The sequence below is a fragment of the Onychomys torridus genome, chromosome 20, assembly GCF_903995425.1.
Source record: "Onychomys torridus chromosome 20, mOncTor1.1, whole genome shotgun sequence".
Taxonomy (NCBI): Eukaryota; Metazoa; Chordata; class Mammalia; order Rodentia; family Cricetidae; genus Onychomys; species Onychomys torridus.
Window position 1 is genome coordinate 13,959,454 of NC_050462.1, and position 25,956 is coordinate 13,985,409.

At 43.9% G+C, this 25,956-nt stretch overlaps 1 protein-coding gene across 3 annotated transcripts in view; it reads left to right on the forward strand.

Annotated features, from left to right (window-relative positions):
• Positions 1 to 25,956, forward strand: part of Ntn4 (netrin 4) — a 108,174-nt gene that overhangs the window by 18,149 nt on the left and 64,069 nt on the right. For all 3 annotated transcript variants that reach the window (XM_036169802.1, XM_036169805.1, XM_036169804.1), the window contains exon 3: positions 22,174 to 22,452. In XM_036169802.1, the coding sequence (XP_036025695.1) occupies positions 22,174 to 22,452 (279 nt within the window). The remainder of the gene's footprint in view (positions 1 to 22,173; positions 22,453 to 25,956) is intronic.

Genomic DNA, 25,956 nt, shown 5'->3' on the forward strand with positions numbered 1-25,956 from the left:
GGGTGGGTGGGTGGATGGGTAGATGGATGGATGGATGGGTGGATAAGTGGATGGATGGGTGGGTGGAGGTAGAAGGAGGTGGATGGATGGATGGATGGATGGATGGATGGATGGGGGGGTTGGAAGTGGGGGGGTGGGAGGATGGATGGATGGATACATAGACAGATGGATGACTAAATAATTCATATTCAACCTTAAGAACTTTGCTTAAGCTCCATCTTTTACCTAAACTCAGGGGTAGCTATACTGTATGTGTGCATCACATGTGTGCATCCCAGCACGCTATACTCACTCTGTTGTAGCAATCATCACATTCTTTTGTGAGCTCCCTAAGGAAGTGCAGAACACATCTACAGAAATGATTAATAAATGCTACCTGAGTGTCTAACACGCTGCCTACCATTAGGGAGATATTCATCTAATAAATGAACTCTGATATTATCACTGCTGATATTATTGATAACAACTCTTCATTTGTGTGTGTGTGTGTGTGTGTGATTCAAAGTACTTTTGTGGCATAGAATCAGGTATAAGGTACATAAATAGTGTGTTTGAGAAGTAACTTGACAAATGCCTCTTAAATTCACCATTTGGGCTGACAGATCTTCAGGCGGACAGTTGACAAGTATGCCTTTTTACAAAGATGACGTCATGGGTTCCATTCTTTTGCAAACCTGAGCCACAGGCTCTCTTCCTAGTTGCCTGAGGCCTGGTATGAAGGAAAGACTCACAGCTATTCCCGCCTCTTGGAAACTAGGTGTAAGTGTAAGGTGCATGGAAAGGTTTATTCCAGGATTGTATTCCCCTTTTTCATAAGTGTCTTGGCCAATGATCGGGAAGAGTGCCTGATGCATGTGCTCCTGCCATCCTGACAACTGGGCTCTCGACACACTGCTGTGTTGACTGCATGAGTAGTTGTTGGGGAATTCTGGAGAACAAGCCTCGTGATGCTATCTCTAGACAAGCTTGCGTGGCTGCTGGCTTGCGTGTGTAAAGCCAGGCTTGTCCCTCTCTCTCTCAAAGACTTACTCTTTCAAGTAAGCCAAAGCCAACATCCACCTCACCTACTTATCTAGAGCTCAGAGGAGAAACTAATCAAGAGAGAAGCCATTTTTGGAAAAAGAGTTTAAATATTAGCTGGGCAGTGGTAGCGCATGCCTTTAATCCCAGCACTCAGGGAAGCGGAAGCAGTCAGATCTCTGGGTTCGAGGCCAGTCTGGTCTACAGAGTGAGTTCCAGAACAGCCAGGGCTGCACAGAGAAACCCTATCTTGGAAAACCAAAAAGAGAGCAAGAGAGTGGAGAGAGCATTTGGATATCATTTTTTTTATTCTCACCGAAACAAACAATACTTTTTTGGGATCAAAAGACGTCTAAACTGGGTCTTGTCTCCTCCAGCTACCCATACATTGTGTGTTTAAGGACTTGATAATCTGATTGAGAGTTTTAACTCATGTCTCTTAAGGATGGATAATAACTGAAATGTGGAGAAGGAGTCCCCTGGGAAAGTACATACAGGAAGTCACCTAGGATGCTAGTTGGAGAGTGGGAAGCACTGGCTGACAAGAGGGGAATGGGAAGGTGAAGCTGGCCACGGAGGCTCCATCTGGTCTGTCAGGACTCGATCCTGTGAGAACCCGAGGCCCATCAGCAGCTCTGGGCAAGGGGTAACATAATCAGAGCTGCTACGGAAGAAAATACAGGGATCAGCCTGAAAAAAAAACAAAAAACCTTAAGCAAAATTTAGGAGATTAATCTCAGTAGTGATCCATGTGAATTCCTCTGTTCAAAGCTCGGCTGACCTACCACCACCAGGGAGGTGTGACTGACTTATCAGCCATTCATGTGAAAAGGGAAAAAAAGAAAAAGAAAAAACACCCGAGGGTTTTAGTTGACTGTGATTTCAGTGTGAATCATCAACATATCATGACTGCCAAAAAACCTGAATGCAATCTCAGGCCACATTAGCAGAAGAGCTGCGTTCCAAGCGAAGGAGAGAATAGTCCTCTGTCCTCTGTCCTCGCCTTTGTCAGAGAATATTATGCCCAGGTCAAGATTTTCCTATTTAGAGAACGCTGAGCAGGGACTAGTGAGAGCAATTAGAGCCCTTGTTATATAATGAACAATTAACTTGGGGTATTTCGCCTAGGAGAGGATTTATGGATGCTCAGGGATTGCCAGCATTCTTCAGATATTTGAAGAAGAATTAAATGGACTCTGATGCGTTCCGAAGGCAAGAGTGTGGCCAAAGAGAGACTTTCTGAAAACCTAAATGTATCCAGAGTCAGACTGAACCAGTCAATGTCTTGTGCCAGGGAACGTTTCAGAAAAATCCAAGGGTCCATGGAGGGAAGCTCATGTGGGGTGCCGGGAGTGAGTCTCCCTCTGCCACTGTCCCCTCCAACTCTGCACACACTCACTTTGACTGAAGACATTCTTTACATCCTTCCTGTTCAAGAGCAGGGAGAGCTAGGCTGATGACGGGTCTGTGGCCAGAGAGCAGCTGATATGCTGCACTATACTCTCTCAGGGGAGAGCTTTGCTGAGGTGGAAAGAGCAGCCCTGCTTCTTAACCATTAACCACTAGGAAGTCATTTAACAGCCAGGGGAAGAGAAAAAAGATAATGTGTCCCTACCGTCTGGGTTTTTGCTTTGTGCCGATGCAGGGGACATTTCATCTAATTTTGTAATAGGTCAGATACCATGTGGCCATTTGAGAGAGGAGTCGGAGGCCCCCATCTGGCCCATGCTCAGGGGCTGGTGGTTCCAGCTTTGACATGAGTCGGCCAATTCTACGCTGTCCCTCCAGATGAAGCTCGGTCGTCTCACACTACAATGTAGCCTAAGTAGCTGTCTCCTTATTCAAGGACCCTTCAGTTCTTCATTTATAATCTGGGTCAATGTAAGGAAGACTCAGATACCACATACGTAACAGTATTTATAAAGTGCTGAGTACTGTCTTACTGCCATTAACATGTCTCTATGGAATTACCAGTGAAGGCGACACTTTGGGCCACTTCATTTGGTGACCAAGCAGATGTTTGGTTGTAGGGACACAGCAACAAACAGAATAAAGTCCACTTCTAAAGTCCAAACAATAGAAATAAATGGATTTATTATTATTATCTTATTTCATGGGAATGAGTGTTTGCCTGAATCTATGTCTGTCCACCACAGGTTTGTACATCATGAGGTTGCTGGGAATTGAATCTAGGACCTCTGGAAGAGCAGCCAGTACTCCTAACCACTGAGACATCTCTCTAGACCCCTAAACAGACTCCTTGAAAACAATAATCAGTTATAAATTAGAGACTTCTTGTAGTAACTTGGAGCATTTGTCAATGTCCCCTAGGTCACCCAGGATCTATCATTTTTCTTGCTGCCTTTAGACAGACATTTAGTTGAGAACAAACATCCGTCTTGGTTATTTAATAGTAGGTAAATGAACATAAAGAACTTTATGCTTTTTTTTTTAAGCCGTAGACCAGCCACCTTATTGGACAGTAGCAAAGCTACTAATAATGTTAGCTCTAGAGGGACATGAGCAAATCTGGGTAAGAGGACCATTCATGTCTCTTCAGTCCATATTTAGTTCTGCCTAACTACTGTGACTTTACAAATTATTTTAAAAGTGCATCATGAATGTCAAGCACGAGATGAAGAGCTAAATTGTAAGAGATATTTTTAGGTAGCAATGCAGCCAGAGGAAAGTATGAGCCAAAAGTGAAATGCCTGAGCGAGGCTGAAAGAAATGTACCCACCTACACCTTTTTGGTATTCCAGACTCCTGAAGGAATTTCTAAGTGAGTCTGTCTGGAGGTTGCTCTGTAGTGAGCAACAGTTATGCTCTCAGCCTCTTCTCTGGGTTCCCTCTGGACTTTTTATTCTTCAGCTAAGGGTAAATAGTCTTTATGACTTTATACGAAAGGGTTGCTGTTAAGATGAATGAGCTTCTCAAATAATATGCTTTTCAAAATTCTCTTAAGGTGTTTTTCAGTCAGGGAGTTAAAACATGCTTAAAAGATTATCAGTTTAAAATAAAGTAAAAATACAGTAACCAGAACACACACACACACACACACACACACACACACACACACACGCATACACACACACAGTTTTTAAAAAATCTTTATGAAATACGTTCCAGGCCACATGAAAATCCACAGCCCGGATCTCAAGGGGTGCTGTTTCTCTTTGGCTACTCCTCTTTAAAAGTCCAGCTAATAATGTCCTAGCCACTTCTGCATGCTCTTGTCTCCAGATTCTGTGAGCAAAGCCCATGTGGCTGCTGGGACTCAGGTGCTATGTTACTTCTGCAGCGGCCCCTGATGCTGTGCTCCTCAGAGGACACTTTTTTCTAGTTCGTCCTCTGCATCTCTTGAGCTGCTGGGGAATTCTGTGAAGACACTGCAGATATTTTACCCAGAAAGGGAAGTTGATGACTATACCCTTAACTATCTGAAGGATTTCCATATTGAAGATTAAATAGGCTTACTTCGTGTGGTCCCAAGATAAGCAGTAGGCATTACAGAGGTCAGGGGGAGCAATTCTGTTTTACATGTAACACTGAATACTTAGACTCATAGCTTCCCCAGACCTCCACTCCTTTGTAACCTCAGCCTTATCTGCCCTTCTCCCAATGAATTTAGTTAGCACGTGACCAGAAAGATCATCTTCGTGTAGATGATGTATTTTATATTATAATTCAGATGTAGAAGGGACTCTTCCCCTCCCCCACTTTCCAATATAATAACCTTCGGCGTCAGCCTTGCACCACTGTTTACCCTGACGGGAGGTAACTGTGTAAAAGCCTACATAAGCCTATGTCTCAAACACAGCCCTCCGCCCCTCTCACACCATAGTCTCCACCAAGTCAACTGGATTTCTTCCCAGAGAATTGGACCCACCAAAAGCATTGTAGGTCTTTTCAAACTGAATATTGCTTAAGTTACTGCTATCTAGATGTAAAAGCATACAGTCAGACAAAGAAATGTTCAGAAATAGAGGTTAGATGCTTGGCATCATAGAAGGAAAAGACATGAAAATATTTTCATCGGTGGCTTAGGCATAGAAAGAAAAGAGAGGCCATTTGCTACTCAGCCAGAGGGGTAAATGGTTTCGAAACTGTGGCATGAAGAACTGTAGATAGTTTACCCAGAGAACAAAAGCTAAGTTGATGACCACATTTAACCATTTGAAGGACTTTTCCATATTGAAGATAAGATGAATTTACTTTGTTTATCTCTGATATAGTATCATAGCAAGTGGGTGGGTGCAATATCAAGTGGGTGGGTCTCACTGCAAGTAGGGGGGGTCTCATATCAAGTGGGTGGGTCCCATAGCAAATGAGTGGGTCTCACAGACAGTAGGGGGGGTCTCACAGCAAGTGGGTATGTCTCATAGTGAGTGGGTGGGTCTCACAGCAAGTGGGTTGGCCTCATATCATGAGTAGGTATCAGTCATAATAGAGGAAACTTTCTTCATTGAGAAATTAGGGTTAAGTAGTCAGTCTTTTATTCCCTTCTAATTCCTAAAAAAATATAATAATAATAAATAGAATTATTTCATAGTACTTTTGAAAGAGCTCAGTTCTCAAGAAATAAGGGGCAATTGAAATCTTGCATTCATTTTTCAAAAATTAGAGACATCTGCAAGCCAGGCATGACAGCACATGCCTATAACTCCCAGAATTTAGAGGCTGAGGAGGAATAAGTAGAGGCTAGCCTGAGCTACATAGTGAGTCCAAGGACAGTCTGGACTATATAGGGAGACTGTATTGTTTTGTTTTTGCAACAAAATACCCACCAAAAGCAGCTCAAGGAAGAAGTGTGTTTCCTGTCCATCATGATGGAGAGGCAGAGAGATGGGGACATGGAGCAGCTGGTCACCTCGCATCTGCAGTCAGGAAGTCGAGGGTGATGAACACTCTGCTTAGCTCCTTTTCTTCTTCATTCGTTCCAACACCCCAGCTCCTCAACGGCACCACCCACACCTGCGGAGGTCTCCCCACTAATGAATGTAATCTAGAAAAATCTCTGAGACAAGACCGTGATGATTCTAACTCCTGTTGAGTTGAGAATCAAGCTTAATCGTCACCAAGATATTGTCTCATCAAAGAACAACAACAACAACAACAAAAACAAAACTAGAGGCACTTGAAACAGTATATGTGGTTGATTTTCATCTTCAGGATTATAGCCTGAGTACAGTATCAAGTACAGCGGCAAACTGAATTAATAAGCAAATAGTAGTTGAATTAATAAGCAAATGGTTCCTCTCTTAAAAAGCCTAATAACACAGACCTGAAACTTTCATCTCATTTCATCGTGGGTTTGCCATCATTTAAAAACAAAATTTGCATTACAGTTGAAAGACACAGGCAGGCTATAGTGAGAATTTACACTAAGCTTGCAACTTGGCCGGGTGAGGAATGGTTTTTGTTGTTGTTGTTTGGCTTTTCAAATTAAACAGGATAGAAATCTATTTGTTTAGGGGCTGGAGAGATGGCTCAGCGGTTAAGAGCACTGGCTGCTCTTCCAGAGGACCTGGGTTCAATTCCCAAACCGTGTGGCAGCTCACAGCTGTCTGTAACTCCAGTTCCAGGGCTTCTGACACCCTCACACTGAAATACATGCAGACAAAACCCACCAGTGATCATAAAATAAAAATAAAGCATAAGAAATTCTAAAAAATTGTCGGGTGGTGGTGGCGGCGGCACATGCCTTTAATCTCAGGAGTCAGAGGCGGATCTCTGTGAGTTCAAGGCCAGCCTAGGCTACAGAGTGAGTTCCAGGAAAGGCTCCAAAGCTACACAGAGAAACCCTGTCTCTAAAAACCAAAAAAGAAAAGGAAAACCAACCAAACAAACAAAAAACCCCTATTTATTTATGTATATTTGTGTCTTTCTGGGGAGTCAAACCTAAGGTCTTACATATACTAAGCATATTCTTCCACTGAGCTACGTGCCCCCAGCCCATTTATGGAAGCTGAAATAAGGTTCCACTTGTTAGCCCAGAATTTCTACTGTGAACATTTTTGCTTGTAAGCATCCTGAAAAATTCTGTGCCTCAAACTCTCCCAAAGAAATTGCTACTCTGTGGGCAGAGGAAAACAGCCTGCTTTTATGGTGTTATTTTCTCTCTCTTCAGGAGTCATACGAATTAGACTTAGCCATGTCCCAGTTGACCGAGAGTACTTCAGGATGTGCAGTACAAATGGGAGGAGGTCTGTGCTTTCCTAGTTAGCTGCTGGGCTTTCCCTTGGCGAGTCCTTCCTCCTAGCTAGCTTTCTGTTCTTTTCCTTAATTCACCCCTTGAAACGAATCCTCATACTTCAGACTGGAACTTAATGGGAGAAAGATATGTGAGCCTAATATCTCCTGGGAAAACTTTTCATGCTGGTAATTGATACCGGTCCTCAAGGTCTCCTACCAGTGAAGGGCAAAGTGGCCCTGTCCTGCCTACTACACCAGTAACAGCAAATATTTGTCTGTGGCCTATGGCAAGTTGCGTGCTCCTTTTGAAGTCTATTTGTTTGGTAGCCAGGATCTCCCCACCAGGGAAACAGTGTTTGAAGCTTGTTTTCAAACCTTAATCCGGACATTTGGTTGCTCCTGATAAAGTCTGAAAAGAGGAAAGAACATTCTAGTGTTAAGTTTGTGTTATAGAAATCTCCCAATAGGCGTACTCATGTTCAATAAGAAAGCTCATGTAACTGTGGTTTTCTGTATTTAGATAGATAGATACATACATAGATGGATGGATAGATAGATAGATAGATAGATAGATAGATACGTAGATACATAGATAAATACATAGATACGTAGATACATGGATGGATGGATGGATGGATGGATAGATAGATAGATAAGTAGATAGATAGATAGATAGATAGATAGATAGATAGATAGACAGATAGATAGATAGATAGATAGCTCTTTAATGTACTTCATTAAAAAAAAAAACACTCTACTGTCCCACCTCAGAAAAAAATCCCATTTTCACTTTCCCTACATTTCTGTATTAGAATACCTTTCGGTCATAATTAAGTGGCCAAGGCAAAGAAGACTCTAAGAGCTTTATTCTGATTGTGTTCAATGATGAACGCAAGGCCAATCTAAAACTTAAGAAGCAAAGCATCTGCCAAAGGCATTGGAGTTTCCCTCCACCTCAGGGAAGAGGATGGCTTCTGCTATTCAGACACTGAGTGTGTCTCCTAACACAACACAGTATAGAGAGTAAGCTCTTGTTCAAAGGAAAAAAATCTCAAGTAGACTACTCCTTGACCCTTTGGAGAGGAAGGGAGGTGGAGCCTGGAAGGGCTAGCAAGGAAAGACAAAATGAAATGCATTTAACACATGGGAACTGATACCACTAAATCAGGTAGGTTTGTCCTTTTGACTAGTTCCTAACATTCCACGAGTTACAATTTCCTAAACGTAGTTCTCCTGTGGGATTTCCAGCTTTGGTTCCTGAAGGATTATTGGCTACAAGCTTTACCTTCCTTCAGTTTAAAACTAAAAACAAACAAAAACAAACAAACAAACAAAAAAACCCAAGTAAACTACATAATACAATTGTTTTTAGGTCCTAGACAGACAACCCAAGACTGAGGTCTGAGAAAGGAGAAACAGACATGGAGGCCTTAGGGTTACCTCTGCTTACCAGAGGTTACTAAGAAGACATTTCCAAGCCTCAGCGTGAAAAGAGAAACCTAGATTCCAATGGCTGAGTTGAGGAGACACAGTGAAGTCTGCTACAGTTCTTGAGGGTGGGTTACTAGAGGGAGGCGCAGGGTGGGGTCAGTGGCTGGCGGGGTGTGTTGGCTGAGAGAAAAGCTGGAGGTCAGTTCAAAGGTTGACTTGGACTTCTGGCTGAAATCCAAGCTGAATATGTACATGCTAAACCTCTGCAGAAAGTTGTAGTGGACCGATTCCGAGCATTCTTAAAAGATGGGAAAGAGTTGGTCTTCCCACACTACAGAATGAAAGACTTCATAATTCACAGGCATTGGGCAGACTTGTTACCAGGATTCTCAGAAAGCCTTAGCAATGGAGCTAAGTTATCCCTAGAAGATTCTTTCTACCAAAGGAAAGGGCTCAGTGGGCAAGACTCCTTGCTTTGCAAGTGTGGGGAGCTGAGTTTGAATCCCCAGCACCCAACCAAAAATCCAGGCAGGGCTGCATAACCCCAGCATTGACAGAAGAGACCCACCGAACCTGGGAGCTCACTGGCCACCCAACCTAGTGAAAATGGGGAGCTCTTCCTTCAGTGAGTGAATTCCAGGGTAATAACTCAGAGAACAATAGAGGAAAATACCCAATGTCATGCTCTGGCACACATTCAAAAAGGATTAATTTATCCCAGTTAAACTCATTTTATACCACATTTAAGTCTAACCCATCTTAGAGAAGCACATCAAAATCTACCAAGTAACATCCTAAAGTTCACAATGTCTAAACTCCAAACAAAAACTATCAAGGAAGAAAAAGTGACTCCTAGTCAGAAGAAAAGTTAATAGAAACATACCTAGCCAAACAGTCACATTCAGTAGAATCAGCAGGCAAGGGCATTCAAGCAACTATTGTAAGTGTACTCCACGTGTTCAAGAAAACACAAAGTGGGACACATGAAAAAGCTTCAAATGGAAGGTCTAGAAATGAAACACACACTATCCAAAATGAAAAAAAAAAAAAAAAGTCACATAGGTTGCAAGGCATTCAAGGTAGAATATGATAGGGAAAAAAAGAGTGTCACCAGTAGAAACTCTAAGAGAATGACGAGCAGAGGCAGAAGGAGATTGTACAAAATAATAAGGCTACATTGGGCCTCGGGAGAACATCAGTTGCTTGAAGATTCATGCAATTAGAGTCTTTTAGATGTGGAAGGCAAAGAATGAAGGAAGATAGAGGGACTCTCCCAAACTGGATGACAGCTGCCAATCTACAGGCCTAAGAAGCTCAATGGATCTCAGGCAAAAAAAGACAGAATGGGAAGAGTACCAAGGCCGCCAACACAATTCAAGAAAGAAAAGGTGGACATTTCCGAAAATGGCGCCCATATGATTAGACCCATGAAACCTAAATCCAGCATCAAACAAGCCTCAATAGTGGGTTCACACAACACGAAAACTGACCTGAAACAGACCATAGGCCCAGACATCGGGGCTTAAATCCATAAAACCTCTAAGTTATGTATGAGCCAGGGCTGAGCGAAATACTTCAGAGACGGGATACAAGAAGCACCAATTACAAAAGGAAAAATACAAAAGAAACTTGTTAAAAATGAAAAGACTGCTTTGAAAACACTCGAGACCCTAAGCGTCAGCCTGTGAGAAAGATTTGAAAACCTTACGTGTGAATGTGTGTTTACATGTAATCATTCATAAACTCAAGAAAAATAACAAAAAAAAAATGGGCAAAAGGTTTGTAGAGACACCAAATCAAAGAAATGAGCCCAAACCTGAAACAATACATAAATCCTGTAAGCCAATGGAAAACCCCACCTTAAAATCACCAGGAGATAGTGTTCACTTTCACCTCAAAGGCGAAGACCACTGCTAAGAACAAGTATTGACGAGGCAGCTAAAGCATCATGTACCCAGAGCAGAAATGCAAACTGCCCAATCACTTGAGCCGAAGCCTGGCGGTCCCTTCTACACACTCGTGTTGTTCACCACACCACCTAGCGATTCCGCTCCTGTGAGAAGCAGTGACTCCTGTTCTCCTAATGACCTCTAGCTGACACGTGAATGTGTCAACATCCCAAATGCCTCTCAGCTAACGAGTGGATAGAGAACTGTCAATAACCCTCTGTCTCTTGTTTCTGTTTCCTGGCCCTGAAGTCTGTCTTGAAACCTTTACAGACTGACTGACCCTTATTCCCTTGGGGCTGTCAAAAGTATTCTGCATTGAGCAGGGTGTGGCCACTCACACCTTTAGTTCTAGGGCTGAGGCCAGCCTTTCTACATAGCTCCAGGCCAGCCAAGGCTACACAGTGAGACTCTGTCTCAAAACAAACAACAACAAACAAGGCATCTGTAACCAGACAGACTGGGCCAGGTTTCCTCTCTCCCTCCCTCCCTCCCTCCCCCAATCCACTTTAGATTTGCATCTACCATTGTTGCTTTTTCTTTCTTTATATTTGCACTTCTTTGGGCTTCTGTGGGCACACATTTTTTTTTTTTCTATTGTATTACATCCATCCCTGACCTTTTCTTATATTCTTTTTTCCTGGTTCTTTTCTGCCTTCTGATCCCCAGCCACCGTGGCCCCCAAAACTTGGCCTTTGGCTTCTCCTTTGGGTACTGGCATCCATTTACTTGCTGCTCACACTTGGCTCCTCTTCTTCTGACACCCCCCCCCCCCCCCCCCCGCAGCTGCCCTGCCCTGGATCTTCTCTTTGTCATGTTAATTCTCCAGAAGGGTGACTCCAGTCTTTTCTCTCCTCTGCTCACCTATTCACTCTTCTATAGCCGAAGTTGGCTGAATTTGGACTCCAACAACCAGGGTTCAAATGTTAGCTGGCCACGTCACAGCGACCGGACTTAAATAAGTTAGCATTTCTTTTCAGAGTTCCTTGATCTCAAAGATGAGAATGAATTACACTATTGGTAACACCCTAGGTGTCCTTTAAGGGTGAGATAGGATAAAGAAGAGTGAACGTTGTTTATAAACTAGAAACCCTTGTCAAGCCTGACTGTGAGTTTTCATGAATATGTATTTGCACTATGTGCTAAGCTTTGCTCCTACAAGCAGATAAACTCCCCTCCGTTTACGGGGCTCATGGTCTAGAAAGGAACACAGATGAACAAATTAAAAAACTAAGCATGGTAACGTCCAAGTCTGGAAGGAATAATAGATACTTGAACTAGCACATGGGGGGTGGGCACCTAAGCGGGACTTTTGATGAAAAGAGACGGTGAAATTAACTTCCTGAATAAAAGGATGGGAGATGATCCCTGTAAGACAATACGAGTTGGTCAATTCACAAGGTGGGCAATGGGTGATGATGACAGAGGAGTGTACTCTAGGTAAGGAATGGCCTTGGAAAGGAGCCTTCCAGAAACAATGAGGTTCAAGATGGCAGAGAAGGGCAGGTGAAAACAAGGAGATCATGCATGCATGCCCGTCCCAGGGCAGATGACTAGAAGACCCTATTGATCTAAGATGTGAGCTAGCATACTCTTAAGGAAACGAGTTACCAGTATTAAACTGTTACACAGGTAGATAAACAGAATCTGATAGACTTTTCAATAAGTCCTAGACATTGACTGGCATTCACCAATGGGTCTGTGTCTCAATGGCAGCAAGGTCCCCAGGGAAACACGATATGCCAGTCAGTTTTATTTGGTAAGAGTAGTGATTTTTTTTTCAAGGTATCTCTACATCTGCTACTTTTGTGGGGGGGGGGGGGGATGCTTCACAGCTTCCTTGTGTGCCACAGAAACAGGTGTGACACTTTCTCCAAGAGCACAATCTCAGCCACTATCAGGACTACAAGGAGGCCAGACAGAGCATAGGTATCCTTTTCTAATTCCATAGTTTGAATTCAACTTAGACCAGGAATGTCTAGCTTCAAAGAGTAAGGGGAATTAGTGGGAAAATTCTTAACGGGGAGGCTGAAACACTGGGTCCTGGTCCTAACTGTCACCAACCTGCTGACCGGTCATTGATCCTAAGGATTCTTCTGATCCTTTGATTCTAAGTGCTGAGTAAAGGAAATGCCGGGATTCCGTCCATATTGGGGAATTTGGGGCACTGGCTTTTCAGCCCCATCTCTGTTTTTACTTTGTTCCTCTGTTATTTTCCTCATCCCTCTTTTCGGTCCTGTCCGTCTCCTCCCCTTTGAAGATATTTAAGAAGGGCCCTTTCATCACTCAGAAACCGTAAATATGCCCTTGAAACACGCAAAGAGGCTTTTGTGTACTTACAACTGGAGGTTATTATCGGACAAGTAAGTCACTTGAGTGCACGGCATTCCTGCGCCTGCCCCACTGAGAGAGCTTTATTGGGTTATGTGGCTCTCTCTCAGCAGATAAGACTCTCCTCCCACTTTAAAAGGTGGGCTATCTGATGAAGCAGGGTGCCTAATGCTCCAGGGGTGTAAGCACAAGGATTCTGGCGCTGCCCAGAAGTCAGACATACTTCTCCAAGACAAGTAGGTGCTTTGCTTAAAGTGTTACAGTCAAGGACAAATGTTCTAAAATTAAACCAACCAGCTGTCCCACTGCAGACGCCCACATGTCAATTACACTGTCTCCTCCTTATCTAGCCTTAAAGAATTCCTACTCTCTGCAAGGCTTTCGAAAAGCCTGGAACTTCACAGACTTTCCGAGAGCAACCCGAGTCGTGAAGGCAGAATCCTGTGATGGAGAGTATGAGAACACATCTCCTCTCACAGAACATGGGCTGTTTGCATTTTTTTTTTTTTAAATCGGATGCCAAAACCTTCAACTTCAATGGTGGCAGCTACTTCAGATATCAAGGGCATGTAGCCTTCCTTGTTGACATTAAAGAATATTAAAGATCGTGTGTGTGTGTGTGTGTGTGTGTGTGTGTGTGTGTGTGTGTGTGTGTATGGAGAGATGGCTCATGGGATAGCAATGTGGCTCTATCCGAGGGCCCAAGTTCAGCATCAAGCACATAATATATCAGGCTTCTCCAGAGGAAGCTGACAGTTCCTGGCCTTCACAGATGTGTCTGTACTCACGTGCACATATATACCCACAGATATACACAGGATTAAAAGTAAGGTAAATCTTCTTCTTCTTTTTTTTTTAAAGATTTATTTATTTATTATGTGTACAGCATGTATGACTGCAGCCCAGAAGAGGGCACCAGATCTCATTACAAGTGGTTGTGAGCCACCATGTGGTTGCTGGGAATTGAACTCAGGACCTCTGGAAGAGCAGTCGGTGCTCTTAACCTCTGAGCCATCTCTCCAGCCAAATCTTTTTTTTTTTTTTTTTAAAGGGAGAAAACATTTGTCTTTCATGTCTTTTTTATTTACTAACTGCAGCCATGTTCTTGGCTTTCTTACAAAACTTTCAACTGTGTGTGATGACATGTGCCTATAATCATGCTTTTTGGGAGGCTGAGGCAGGAAGATGACTGTGAGCTCAAAGCCAGTCTGGGCTACATAGTAAAACCTTATCTTGAAAAGCCAAAAACTCACTGTCACACCCAGAACAACAGCCACACCCAGAACAACAGCCAAACACTTTTCAATATGTTATTTCTATCAGTTCATATAGGAAAATCAAGCGTCAAGCCACACGCAGTTTTATAATTGTATTTTATGAAAGTTAAGTCGCCTTGAGTTTCACCCTTCATTTTTCAACCAAGATGGATGACAAAGACGAGGTTCACCCTCGCTTGAAACACCTAAATGCCAGAAAAGATTGGTGAGGCAACAGTTTCAAGGCACCAGGACTTTGGGTGGACAGTGATGCTTGGGGCGGGTCCTGAGATTCCTTCTCTTACTGTCTAAAGAAAGTGACCGGGTACCAGTGCAAGAAAGAAGACCATAGATGGAGCCTGATGGATTCTCTGAGTTAAGAACTTATGAAGAAAAAAAAAAAAAGAACTGTGAGACTCTGAGCAGGTCAAAGCAATTAGACCTTATGAGGCTGGCGTTCCAGAAAGGAAATTGGCTTTCCAAAGGTTGCTGTCAAACGTCCAGCTGAGTATTGATCAACAGGAACAGAATAAAGCTGTCACTGGGTGTGGTGGCTAGAACCAATAATCCTAACACTTGGGACACAGAGACTGAGGCAGGAGGATTGACCAGAGTTCAAGGACAGCTTGGGTTATAGAGTGAGTTTCAGGCTAGCTTGTACTGTTGAGTAAGACCTTGCTTCAATTCTACTCCTAATCACAATCATAACCATAATAAAATTAAATTCATAAACAAAAACCATTATCTACACCACAGAAGGCACCCTCCCCATAAAGGGTAGAGGGAATAGTTCCCGTAGGTGACTACACAGAACCAGCATAGAGTAATGAGAGGGTGCCCTCACCTCTGCAGAGGAGCAGAATGTGCCCTCTACTGTCTTAGTGTTCTATTGCTGTGAAGAGACACCCATTGTGACCAATGTGACATAGAAAAGAAAGCATTTTATTGGGAGCTTGCTTACAGTTTCAGAGAGTTAGTCCATGACCACCATGGCGGGGAGCATGGCGTCAGGCAGGCAGGCATGGCTGTGGAGCAGTAGCTCAGAGCTACATCCTGATCCACAGGCAGGAGGCAGAGAGGGTAGTGGGAGGTAGAGGGAGGAGGGAGAAAGAGAGATATGAACTGGGCCTGGTCTGGGCTTTTGAAACTTCAAAACCTACCCTCTAGTGACACACTTCCTCTAACAAAGCCACACCTCCTAATCCTTCCTAAACAGTCCACCAGCTTGGAACTAAGCATTCAAATATATGAGCCTCTGGGGCCGTTCTCATTCCAATCACAACATATACTCACAAGGATATGGGGCTCCCCTAACAAAACGCAAAAAGAAGCCTGGAAAGGATCCAGCTCATGGCGACAAGCTATCCGGCACCAACAAAGCAAGCCTCACAGTGTCTTGCTGCCAATCAAGACTTGCAAAGACACAAAAAAGTCAACACACGATGGGAAGAAAAAAAACCGCATCCATGGAAACACGGAAAAGATGATGAAAATCCAGGGTCTCTTGCTGAAAATGTTGATGGCTGAGGTGAAGGGCATTCTGGCTGGATTAGAAGACACCACAGAAGACAAGGCTGGTGATTATAACCCAATAAACAGCAAAGGGAGAAAAGGACCAGTGAGCTGTAAGAAAACTTCAAGCAAGTTAACATGTGCATATAGTTGAAACTCGCAGAAGGGAGAGGAATGGGGGGCGGGAGAAATGATGGCTGACAGTTTTGTTAGGTTACAACCATCTACTCACAGGTCAAAGAAGTACAAAACACAAACAAACACACAAGAAAAACACCCTGAGGCATATCGTCACCAATTTGCTGGAAGACCAATGGGTAAAAAAGGAAAACCTGAAATCAGCCAGAGCAAAACCACAACCCAGTGTGTGGGGAGGAACCAGTGTGGGGGTGACAAGGCTTCCACCTTCGTCGATGCCAGCAAGAGATGGACTCTAAAAGAAGGGGAAGCAAACAATGGCCATTTAGAATTCTATACCCAGCAAAACGTTCTTCCAAAATGAAGGCAGAATGGAGACTTTTTTCAGGCCTAGAAAGGCCTCCCTTGCCCAACAAAATGTCCATCACCAGCCAATTTGTACTTCTAGGAAATGTTAAAGTATTTTCAGATAAGAAAACTGATACCAGATCGGTATCTGGGGCTACAAAAGGGAGAAAATATCACTGAAAATGGAAAATGTTGGCCGGGCAGTGGTGGTGCATGCCTTTAATTTCAGCATTCAGGAGGCAGAGCCAGGGGGGATCTCTGTGAGTTCAAGGCCAGCCTGGTCTACAGAGAGAGATCCAGGGCAGACACCAAAGCTACACAGAGAAACCCTGTCTCAAAAAACAAAACAAACAAAAATGGAAAATGTAAACACATGTAAATTTTTTCTCTTATTTTTAAATTTTCCTTAAGGAGAACTGTCTTTTAAAGCAATGGTCTCAACAAGATGTCTTGGAGGTTGTACTGTATGGGGAACCAAAATGCACAACAGCAGTACAGAAATCAGGTGGAGAATAGGAGTCTACTGGACCATAACACAAGTGCCAGTAAGTGTGAGGCGGCACCCTACTGTATGCTCTCTGACCCCAAGAGAGTTAAATTTAAAAAATCAACAAGAAGATGCTGGGAAGTCCCAAAATATTTGGAAATTAACATATTTTTTAATAACTTATAGGTCAAAGAAGAAACCAAAGGCATGGCATGCCTTTAATCTCAGCACTCAGGAGGCAGAGGCAGGCAGATCTCTGAGTTCAAGGCCAGCCTGGTCTAAAGAGTGAAATCCAGGACAGTCAGGGCTACACAGAGAAACCTTAAACTGAGAGAGAGGGGTGGGGGCAGAGGGAGTGGTGGGAGGAGGGGAAAAAGCGGGGGCATTGGGCAAGACCAGGGATTGGATAGGAGAGGATCCAAGATTCATTCAGAAGAGCAGATATTTTTTAATTATGCATTTTCTTTTTTGCTCCACTGATTTTACTTTTGGAAGTTAGGAAAACACCATGTAAGTCCACATTTCACTGACAGTGTTATTTGTTCATTGTATTTGGTTACATGGAGAAGGAAACAGCCTCATTGCCTAACAATAGCTGCCTGGCAAAATAAATTATGTCATTCATACAATGGCAGTCTAAGCAAGAGGTTTTTGTTTTTTGTTTTTTAAATGTATGGTAATGTTTCTTCCTCTCTCTCCTGCATCAGAATTACCTAGAAACTGAAACTCAGATTGCTCAGCCAAGCTTGTAGAGTTTCTGATTTAGTTGACCTGAGACAGGGCTCAAGAATTTTGCTTTTCTAAACAGTTCTCCAAGGGTGGTGCTTTAGGCCCAAGGACTCCACTTTCAGAACTACTGGTGTAGGGGCATATTTCTTGACTTGGAAGAATACTCACCAATTGTACAGAATAGTTGGCAGACTATACAGGAGTTCAGGGGGAAAGATATCTATCAAGTTCATATTCCTGGCTGTCTGTGGTAAAAACATAGGTGGGTACAGAATTGTCTTCTAAACTATGAATGGAACTTCTCTGTAATGAGCAGAATGCCAGTAACTAAAACACAATAAAATCACTTATTTTAAGGAAAAAGAATCATGAGGCACTGGGCATGGCCCTAACAGGAAGAATGCTTACTTGGTCTTGCTCAGGACAGCTTGCTCCTGACTCAAGTGTACTTGTTGGGAGTGTGTGTTCAGGAGCAATTGGGGGCAAAAAAAAGACCAATGATGAATCCACCCCCAGGCACCTCCTGCTCTTCATGTGGACAAAACAAAAAGAGGCTTCTGGGAAATGGAGGGCTTCCACAGTGCCTGACTTCTCTTTGGTAGTGACACACAGGCTTCTTCTGGGTGGGACTCAAGGGCCACCTGCCAGAACTTTGCAGCATCTGCATTGGCCAACTCTTTGTTTCCTGATGAAGGCTAGATCCCCTTCCCAGAGTATCAGATTAAGGCGTCTCCTCTCTGGAAAAAAAAGATTTCATGGTTTAAATTCCCGTTCTCTTTTGTGTCTGTGGCACTCTGCTGTCTCTGTCCCAGCACGCAGCCTCAGGGGTCATGATGTCCCTTCCCTGCTGATATCACCGTGCCAACCCCGGTGTCATGCACACCCAGCACAGAGCCACCATTCAGCAGCCTCCCTGGGCTGGGTTCAGGAAGCAGAAGGGCCTCTAAGTTTCCCCAAACCTTGACAGATCTTCCTCCCCTTGTGCTGGTGCTGGACAACTCTCAGAGAGGGGTGGGGAGGGAGAGGGAGTCAGGGTAAATGTCAAGAATGTCAAGGGTAAACACGTGACCGGAACCAAGAGCAAACAGCCGCCACCAGTGTCCAGGAACAGGAAGGGCGGGCAGACAGCAGAGAGCAGCATAGTGGCTTCTCAGTGGGCACTGCTCGGCTAGCACTGGGCCATGCCTCTCTATGCCTGCAAGAAGAGCTCACAGAAATGCCAGTGTCTCATTTCCAGCCCATGATGGCGCCAGCTCTGGGGAGTTTTGTTTATTAAGTAAAAATACGAAGTATGTGCTGATTTCTGTCCTTCAAACGCAAAACTCAGTACTTCTACCATGATGCTCTCAACTCTGTGACATAGTATGGATTGGAAAATTTAATCCACCCCCCCCACCCATGTCATTTCCCACCAACTTTCCATGTGGATAAAAATGGGCCAGAATACTTTTAAGGTAACATTTGTCCGGGTTTGAGGTGTTCAGAGATGCATGCACTGGTTAGTTAACAATGCAGCTTTTTATCACATCTATGCCAAGTTCTTGCCTCTCCCTTTGATGCTGTGAACCTCAGCACAGGCTCTCTACAGGGGCACTGTGCAGAGAGAGGGTGCTTACAATCTCACCATTACTCAGGTGCAAAGGGGAATTTTGTAATTAATTAGTCACTTATCAAAAAGGCATTAAACACCTACAAAACGCCAGGATGGTTCCCGTGATGCTGAAAATACCCCCAGGAAGTTTCATTCTACCCTGGAAGACAACAGATCAAAAAAAAAGCTGTATGTAGACTGTCAGGTACTAAACACAAGTACTAAAGAACTGTTTATGGTTAGTACTATAAAACTGTCAAGTACTAAGCACAGGAACTGTAAGCACTGTTTACTGTTAGTACTATAAGTAGACTATCAGGTACTAAGCACAGGTACTGTAAGGACTAACGACCAAAATCAGGCAGGGCCATTGAAAGACTGTATTCCCCCCCCCCCCCCCCCCCCCCCGTTTTTCTAGACAGGGCTTCTCTGTGTAGTTTTGGTGGCTGTCCTGGAGCTCACTCTGTAGCCCAGGCTGGCCTGGAACTCACAGAGATCCACCTGCCTCTGCCTCCCGTGTGCTGGGATTAAAGGCGTGCGCCACCACCGCCCGGCGAAAGACTATTTTATTCTGAAGGAAATGGGTCTTTGGCAGAGTGGGGAGGAGGATGGTTAAGCAAGAGTATGAGGTAATTCAGCCTTCTCTTTTATATTGGAGAATCATTCTGGCTCCTGTACAAAAGCCAAGTACACACCGAGTCCCTCACAAACAGTGAGATATTTGGTCAAGAGCAGTTTCATCCTCAAAGGCATGGCGATGAGGTCTTCCACAGTTAATTCCTGCCTTTTCATGCTTTTGCTATAAAATACATTTCTTGTAGGGGGTAGGATAGTGAGTGAGACAGGTTTTCTCTGTGTAGCTTTGGAGTCTGTCCTGGAACTCACTCTGTAGCCCAGGCTGGCCTTGAACTCACAGAGATCCGCCTGCCTCTGCCTCCCGAGTGCTGGGATTAAAGGCACGTGACACTATGCTGACCTTTTCTTTTCTTTTCTTTTTTTAAATTTTTACAATGTTTATTTCTTTCATGTGTGTGAGTGCTCTGCTTCCATGTACACGTGTGTCCCACACACGTGTCTGGTGCTTGTGGAATTCTGACAAAGGCATTGGACCCCCTGAAACTATGGAGCAATGGATGTTTGTAAGTCACCATGTGGGTGCTGAGAACTAACCCTAGATCTTCTGCAAAGAGCAACAAGTACTCTTAACTGAGGGCCATCTCTCCAGCCCCCTAAAATCCATTTCCAACATGAAAGTTTTCTGTCTAAAGCATCCTTAAGAAAAATTGATTAAAAGAGAAAAGAAAAGAAAAGAAAATGAAAACAGTGTTAAGAATACAGAGGACTTCCCTAGCACGTGAGCACGTGAAAAGACCATTGGTTTGATCCTTGGAACAAAAACCATTTTTTTTTTAAATTTATTTTTCTGTACAGTCACTTGGGTACATTTTCCCTAAGTGGTGGTTTTCCCAAAGCCTACGTTTGACAATTATTTTGCACTGCTTAGTTACCAAAATATTCCTGTTTTTTATTTATTATTGTTAAGAGTTTTTAAGTCCTCACAGCCCAAAAGATACTCAAGAATCTCAACACGCATAATTCCTAAGTTTTATTCTGTCTTTATAGAGTCTGTGTAATAAGCATGCTTTTTAAACATTTTTTTATATATTTATTTTATTTTATTTCTTTTTTTTTTTTTTTTTTTAGTTTTTCGAGACAGGGTTTCTCTGTGTAGCTTTGTGCCTTTCCTGGATCTCGCTCTGTAGACCAGGCTGGCCTCGAACTCACAGAAATCCTCCCGGCTCTGCCTCCCGAGTGCTGGGATTAAAGGCGTGCGCCACCACCACCCGGCTTGCTTTTTAAATACTACTTCATGTTACAAGGCTTCAGAATCTCTTATATCCCTTGGTTTCCATCATCTGTGATGTTCTACTAACCTTGGTCTTTCCAGGTAACAGGCAAGCTGGGGATTGGGTGCCGCCCATGCCAGAACCACTTTATGGCCCCTGTCCTGTAAATTCCACACATGGCCAAAGGTTTCCCAGTAGCCAGAGCCTGCCCCTCCAAGCCTTCCTCCCTCTTGCTTCCTTCGCAAACCTTCCGTGTCCATCTGTAGCCTACACCAGAGAAGCAGTCTCATTAATCACACTGGGTGTTTAACCAAGAACGCTGTCAGCAGCTTGGTCAGGTTCTTTTCCCCTTGCACTTGGATTTAAATGACTTCTGACTCATTTAAGAAATCAGTCTGCCCTCAAGGGCAGTGCATTTTTTTTAAGTGCCACCAATGTGGAATTCAGTTCCAGAAAAGGAAAATCAAAAATATTTGTATAATAGCGATAATGGCCCCAATTGTTAATCAATTAGTCTTTGAAAGGGTTTTAAGTTTCACTCAGAAATACAAGCTCCTGGATCTTGGGCTTCACAGTTGCCTCTCAACTGGTCCTCCTGTTTGATTTTTGACTACTTACTTGGCTATTTAGTCACTGAAGTGAGAGGCATCAAACCCAGGGCCTCCCTTGTGCTAAGCGCACGCTCTTACTCTTGACCTGTACAAGCCGTGCTCTGGGAAATGACGCTTTCTTTACAGAACACATAATGACTCGGATTAGGTATTTGGCCACACCCTCCCATTGGCTCCCTGCAATGCAAGCCACCCCACCACAGCCTCGCCAGGCCTGGCATGGTTTCCCATTCTCTCCAGCCCCTCTTCCCTTGTTCACTGGTCTCCAGGCACACGGATCATGTTGGTTTTGGTTTGACCCAGGGTCTCTCTACATTGCCCTGGCTGGTCTTGAACTCTTGGCTTATGTGATCTTCTTGCCGCCATGGCTGGCCCATTGTTCTTCCAGAAATAAGTCAAACTTGGCACTACTACGAGGCCTTGAAGCCTGCTGTTCCTTCTGCTCAGAATGCTCTTCCCCATGACCTTCGCACGGGCCACCTTCCTCTCAAGAGCCAAGTCTCCGTTGCTTACTCACTGTATACATGCATCTGTATCCCAACAGGAGGTACACCTGTTCCTTCAGAATAACAGGGTGGCTCTTCTCCAGGTGTGATCAAGGTCTAAAAGCCTCTGGTTATCTTATCACTCATAGATAACCGAAGGTATAAATCACACTGGGTCTACAGAGGGTAAACAATCCGGGGCTTGCACACGGCCTGTACACACACGGTGTTTTCTTCTCTTTACAGGTTATTTTCAGAGCTCTGTCCCCGCCATACGACATAGAAAATCCTTACAGTGCCAAAGCCCAGGAGCAGCTGAAGATCACCAACCTCCGTGTGCAACTGCTGAAGCGGCAGCCCTGCCCTTGTCAGGGAAAGGACTTGAACGCAAAGCCTCAACATTTCACACACTACGCAGTCTACGATTTCATCGTCAAGGGCAGCTGCTTCTGCAACGGCCATGCTGACCAGTGTGTCCCTGTGGATGGCTTCAGACCCGTCAAGGCCCCAGGAACATTCCATGTGGTAGGTAAAACAAACCAGAAGTTACCTTCAGCTTTGGGGACCACAGTCCCCTGAGTTGATGTCTGCCTAACATTGCTTTGCATTTCCTCCTTGCTATCCACCCCTCCGACTCCCTACTCGACCCATGGAGTGCTATTAACTTGTTTTTGACACTTCAGTTTTGGAATTATTGTCAAGTAGGATAACTAGGTTCCTTGGGAAATATCCACGGCAGTTTTTGCGCCATGACCTTTGGATCTAAAGGATAATGTGAGCAGTATTGAGAAGTTGGTGCTATCATATTTACAGCACTACCACACACAAGTCACCTTTGGCTATGGTAAATAGGGACCATTGTGGAGATTATGAAGTGAGGAAAACAAGATCCTCAATCCAGGGTCTGGTGGCTTTGCTGTCCATCAGTAGGATGAACTGAAGCAGCCTGAACTCCCTTCACCCGAAGACAGAGCGAAGCTCTCCTAATGCCGTGTTCTCAGAACACAGACAAACGTCTCCCATCCATTTCCTGGCAAATGTCCTGGCTCTCCCTCAACAAGGCCCATCTCCCTTTGAGACCGGAACTTCTTGAGACAAGGGATGTGTTCTCAGGATAGCCATAGCCTCAGGACCCGGCAGGTTACCTGAGCTAGAAGCAGGTGCTTAGTAAGTGAACTTAGGTAGAAGAAGTTTTTTCTTTTTTCTTTTTTTAAATCAGCATTGATTGTCTTTGCTCTCTTCCAAAACAGAAAAGGCCTCAGACATCAAGCACTTCAGAACTATGGGTGGGGATTAGAAAACAAAACAAAACAAAACCCCCTAAAACTAAGAAAACACTCTTACTTCTTATATTTAAACTTAACATTTTTCTTTAGCTTTTTGAAATTAATTTTTAGCTAGCACCCAAAGTAACGGATTTCGCTGTGATATTTTTCACGCCTGCATGTCATTATATTTGGTGTTTATTCAGCCTCCACCCTCCATTCTACCCCTCCCCACCTCTCCCCTCCCTAGAAGTTCCTTTCATGTCCCATTTATTCTATTTACCCTCTCCTTAAAACTTTTTCTTCCTAAGTAGTACCCTGTCTGCAATCCTGTCCTACATAGGCATATGTAAATCGAAGCCTAGATTTTGCCCGTGAGAGAAGACATGTGCTAGCTTCATGCGTGTGGCTTACTTCACTTAACATAGTGATCTCTGCTTCCATCCACTCTGTCACAATCTCTTTCTTACAGCCCAGTGTAAGTCTACAGTGTCTGTGCGTCTCATTTTCCTTACCCGGCAAGCTGCTGGTGGTCTCCTGGCTGGTCTCCTGGCTATTCACATCCTGCACGCACTCAATTCTTTAAGTTTACACATCCCCCAAGCACACCAAAAGACGTAACAATGGCCGTGACAAACAAAATGGAAGACGTTTACATAAAGAAGGCTTGAGTCACTTGGGCATGGATGGTGACCACTTGTCAATCCCAGCACTCAGGAGGCTAAGCTGGAAATACTGCAAGTTCAAAGTCAGCCTGGGCTACATAAAGAGACCTTGTCTCAAAAGAAAACAAAACAATTCCCAATATTCATAGGACATCACATAAAGGGTAGGTTCTACAGGTTCCTCTTTATCCTGGTCCTGATGTAGGACAGACCATGGGCTGGTTACCCAGCACGACACTGTATGCTAAGAGGGCTGAGTTTCTAGGGTAAGTCGGATGAATAGGAGAGTGGCCAGAGAATAACAGAAATGATCACCTCTAGTCGTTGAGTGTTCCCCAAACTGGAAGAAGTAAGTGCGGCTTTCATGTAGTCTACTCATTTCTAGGCAGTGAAAGACCTTTGAAATAATACTGCTGCAAAGAAAGAGTGGAATAACTTTATCTATCTCAGTTAATTTTGTTCCGGTATGATTCAAATATAAATGCCACAGATACTCTAGACAAAAGTAACCTACTCCAGCAAGGATGCCCAACATTTTGGCTTCTCTCAACCAAACATTGTCATCTACAAAGTTCATACTTGAGACCCGAATAATCGAGTCACGTGACAGGAAAAGAAAGGCTGGGTGTGAAGTACTTTTTTGACTTCTGTGCTGGGCCATAAATGATAGGTAGAGCAGGATGCAGGCCGGTTGGACCCCTGTCAACCAGAAAGCTCACGTGAGGAAGAGCGCTCATAAGTCTTGGTGAGTTATGGAACGGGCCTTTGCTCCCTCAGCTGGCTTGTCCTCTAAGCCCTGCGGGATAACTTCAGAGCAGAGTCCTGGGCAAAAGGACAGGTGTAAGCCTTGAGGCCCCCAGTACATGACGCAGAGGGGTACTCATGAGTGTTTGTAGAATGAAGGACCTTTTAAACACCTTACCAACCTTACCAACCAGACTAAGTGGCCAGAGCAGAACATTCATGTGCATGCACTTGGAAGCAGTTCTTTCCTTCTTTTTCTGTTTTTAAATAGGTTATCCGGCTGTAAACTTTCAGAGAATTAGTAATCCTTCCTCAAATAAACTGCGACAAGTTTTTCTTCATTCTGCTGGAACCCATAAGGGAAAATTACTCAAACTTAACACATTTTTTTTAAAATATAGAAACCTTAAAATAAAATTATTCTAGACAATATTCTGTCACCCAGAGAATTATCAAACAATAAAAGGGAGCTGAATGGGTGATACTCATATAGTGAGTGTCTGTGCATGTCGAAAGGGTGGGAGCGTGAAGGGCCCCAATCCATAGGGAGATCTGTGGAAGGGGAACCTCATTTCCTGGCTAGTCTCAGGTGACTTTGAAGTGGAAATCAACTTCATTTTAAAACAACCCTAGTTTCTGGCGTCTCTGCTTGTTTGCAGACAGACTGAACTTCGGCCACAGTGGGGTAGCCCACTGTGCCTGCACTAAGTGCGTACCTGACTGAACCAGGGCAGGGCATGCCAAACCTGGAGCTAAGAACCCAAGACAAGTGGCCAAGATTGCCAACCTTCAGGGATCTGGTTTCACGAGGATCCCTACCCTGTCTCTAAAACAGAAAAATCCCTGGCTACCTGATGCTGAAACCGTTGGACACACACTTAAATGTAATTTTATTTTATTTTTCTGGATTTGTGAAGAGTTGGTTGTATAGGTTGAGTGTAGCTTTTCTGAAACACTTGAGACTAGAAATATTTGGGATTTTTGAAAAGTTCACGGATACATAATAAGATTATCCTGGGAATGGGGTCTGAATGCAAACATGAATTCTTTTATGTTTAATGTGGACCTTATACACAGAGTGTAAAGATAACTATACAATAGTCATAGTGCATCCGTGTTTTGGCTATGACCCATCACATAGGTCAAGTGTGGAATTTTGCCCTTGTGCTATCTTAATGATGCCCAGAAAGAAAGTCCTGGATTTGGGATTTCAGAATTTTGGATTAGGGGTGTTTAACTTGTTTTAAATGTGGAACTGGGGGCTGCGGAAATGGTTCAGTTGCCACAATGTTAGCTGAGTAAGCATGAGAGCCTGAGTTTTGAGCCCCGGAGTCCACCAAAAAGCCAGGCATGGC